The 3,022-nt window shown below is 38.1% G+C and overlaps 1 protein-coding gene across 2 annotated transcripts in view; it reads right to left on the minus strand.

Moving 5' to 3' along the window:
- Nucleotides 1-345: 345 nt before the first annotated feature.
- anapc1 (anaphase promoting complex subunit 1) overlaps nucleotides 346-3,022 on the minus strand; it is a 55,486-nt gene continuing 52,809 nt past the window's right edge. For both annotated transcript variants that reach the window (XM_032541478.1, XM_032541477.1), the window contains exons 52-53: nucleotides 1,853-1,984; nucleotides 346-1,266 (exon numbers count right to left, since the gene is read on the minus strand). In XM_032541478.1, the coding sequence (XP_032397369.1) occupies nucleotides 1,124-1,266; nucleotides 1,853-1,984 (275 nt within the window). In that variant the 3' untranslated portion in view covers nucleotides 346-1,123. The remainder of the gene's footprint in view (nucleotides 1,267-1,852; nucleotides 1,985-3,022) is intronic.

Genomic DNA, 3,022 nt, shown 5'->3' on the forward strand with positions numbered 1-3,022 from the left:
TGCCAGATGATCACAAACAATTTAAGTGTAAGATACAAAACATACAAAGCTGAAATTCAACCTAGTTCCGCTAAGTGCAGAAGTTGAGTATATTCAGTCTCCTCTGTGGAGAACATTGCTTTACTACAGAAGATTAGCTGGCTCCATTCATGCAGGTAACCAGCCCCAAAGGAACCCACAGCTTGTTTTGATCCTGCACTCACTTCAAAAGACCTTCATCTTGGCCATAGGGATGCAACGCTGGCACCACAACATCTGTGTTAAATATACAAGACATGACGGATAACACTGTTAGAAGCCTAACCAGTTTCAGCTAATGAGAGAATACAGCAAAACAAAAAAAAGGAGAATACAGTTCTCTTTAATCAGCAGCGAGACCTCAGCTGGACTTTGTAAGAAACACGCATGAAATGCACATACTTTTTGAAAGATTTTGTTCAATGTGGTGCACGTTCTAAAAGTCAAAACAAATCAAAAGAGAAAACAATTAAGGCTGCTGACGTCCTTATTATCGCAAGAACTGACTGAGCCTTGTGAGGAAATATCAAGACAGAATAAACCACAATATTAATAATGAGGTGTGCAAGTACTTTTTTATTTAATTGTCTTGCCTCTGTTTTCTCGTACTCACAACACAAGGGCCTGGACTCAGTGAGAGCCCACACAAGCAGCATCCGCACTGGTACGAGTTCAGCCGAGTCCTTTCATTTTGTACTGACCAGTCCTTTTTGTCCATGTTTAGGGGTGAGAAAAAATTGGTACATAACAAAAATATCTCCATACTGGATTTGTTGTACCACTGAAATGGCACATGTACTGCCTCATTACTGCAGCCTAAACTTTCTTTATGCTGTAAAAATACTAAACTGAAATATTATATTACAAAACTAATATTAGTTAGTAGGGGCTGAAAAGGTCTGTATTTTCCAAACAGTTCTTTACAGAGGCAGAGCAGCCACGCTGCAGTGATGCAGGAAGACCCCTTATGGTGACATTTTGTCCCACTTGCTGCACACACCAGTAGGTGTTATAGGTAGAAATTAGTTATCTGTCCTACCTGTGCTCACAGTGTAAACGTAAGACTATGAGAGGTTACTAGCCAGACTAGTACTGAGCATCAGGATCAAAATGCTTTCAGAGGGAAGCCCAGCAGTGTCTGTGCTCCGGAGGCAGAGCCCAGCAGGACGGGAACCAGCCTCAGCAGGTCTCTGAGAGGGATGCGTAACTCGCTGCTGCGCGACAGTAAATCCCCAAATGAGCTGCAGCCTGCAGGGAGAGAGAACAGAGCTTCGGATGAGTCAAACATCACTGTCCCAAGTATCATTTTCTTTGGTAGTTTGTAGTTGTTCTGCATGAACAGGATGTTTAACTTAAGTAAAATTACAAGCATAACAAATGCAAAAAAAAAAAAAAAAAAAGGTTAGTATTATCAGTGAAATGTATCAAAATAAAAAGCACTTGTGTTGCTGGAAGACGTACTGTAACATATATACAATATATATAATTAGATTGTTATTACTAATGAAACAATGTTTACGCATTTTGCCTCGAGGTACTACAGTTACAAAATAGAGTGCAGTAAAAAATGTTAAATCTGAAATGTAGAAGTAGTATGAAGTAACATGATATTGATGCACTCCATATCATACCTCAAAACTGCACATAAATACAGCACTTGAATAAATGTATTAAGTTACTTTCCAGTGAGTCGATAGGAGAGAGTTTAAAGCTGACCCTAACCCTAAGGAAACTTTATTCCTGCTGCTGTGTGTATATACTGTTCGTATACATGCAAATATAAGTGTACACAGGTAAAGCTGTCCAATATAGTGAGAACTTGTGTTTATCTTACTCTCCAGCTGTGCATGTGTGTTCCTGAGGCAGGGGATGGAGCGGTACACCAGGAAGCAGGCCAACATGATGGACTGGCCATTTTTGGGCAGGGCCTCGCCCCTCATGTAGGATCTCAACACTGAGCTGTTGTCTAGGAGAAAATACACAAACAAGGCATACCATTTTTTTTGTGTACATACAGCTTTCATTAAAATAAATCAGACAACAATTACAAACCCATTTTTGTACAAGACAAATCAGCTTGTTTCTGATTGAATTGAATGAAGGAAATCAGTAAGGATAGTGTTGACAAACTGCAAAATGCAATAAACATGATCAAACATGTTTGTTGCCACAACTGTTAACTATTTCTAGTCAAGTACAGATCATCTGTCTTTCTCTACAGGGGGAGAAAAAAACACAATTGATTGACATAAAAACCATGATGCCTTAATCTAAATTAATTTATAATTTAAATATAAAACCAATATGAACTGCAATTAAATACAAAACTAAAACAACCTCAATGCAAAATGAATATTCTATTCATCACATTGTCATTTGTCATATTCCATAATGGGAAAACGTCTAGAAACTGCATTCCTTTCAACAATGTCCGCTGTCTGTACAACACTTTTACCGAGAGCCAACTAGCACTGAGAGTAGAGAAGAAGAAACACAAATCCTAAAAAATAACAAAGAAATCTTGAAACAGATTTTATTCGTGGGAAAGATTCCAGAGATCAGCAACATTCCTGATGCTTGAAGTAGATGGTTTGGTTTTCCTTTGAAACGTGACAGAACCAAGAGGCTTCATGAAACGTCCAGGCACGTTGCATCTGTTTACATGACAACAGTCTTGTTTGACGACTTCACCCATTTCCCACGCCTCTTAAGTATTATTGTAGGTGTGTGTGCATGCGGAATGTGCATATGTTTGAGTGTATGCACAGTCTTGTCAACATTATTGTGCTGGGTGTACCCTGAATAGGAAATCGAGCTGAAACACACCCAGCATGTGAAATACTCAACGTCAGCTCAATGTCTTATGTAGTCAAAGTAAAATGAATTAAGTAAAGAAATCCTGCTTTCTTTAATACATTAAAGAAGTCTCATTTTGTCCTAAATATTGGCGAGTACGTATTTAAATATAGTTATTTATATATATATATATATATATATATATATA

Source organism: Etheostoma spectabile, chromosome 17, assembly GCF_008692095.1.
Source record: "Etheostoma spectabile isolate EspeVRDwgs_2016 chromosome 17, UIUC_Espe_1.0, whole genome shotgun sequence".
Lineage (NCBI taxonomy): Eukaryota > Metazoa > Chordata > Actinopteri > Perciformes > Percidae > Etheostoma > Etheostoma spectabile.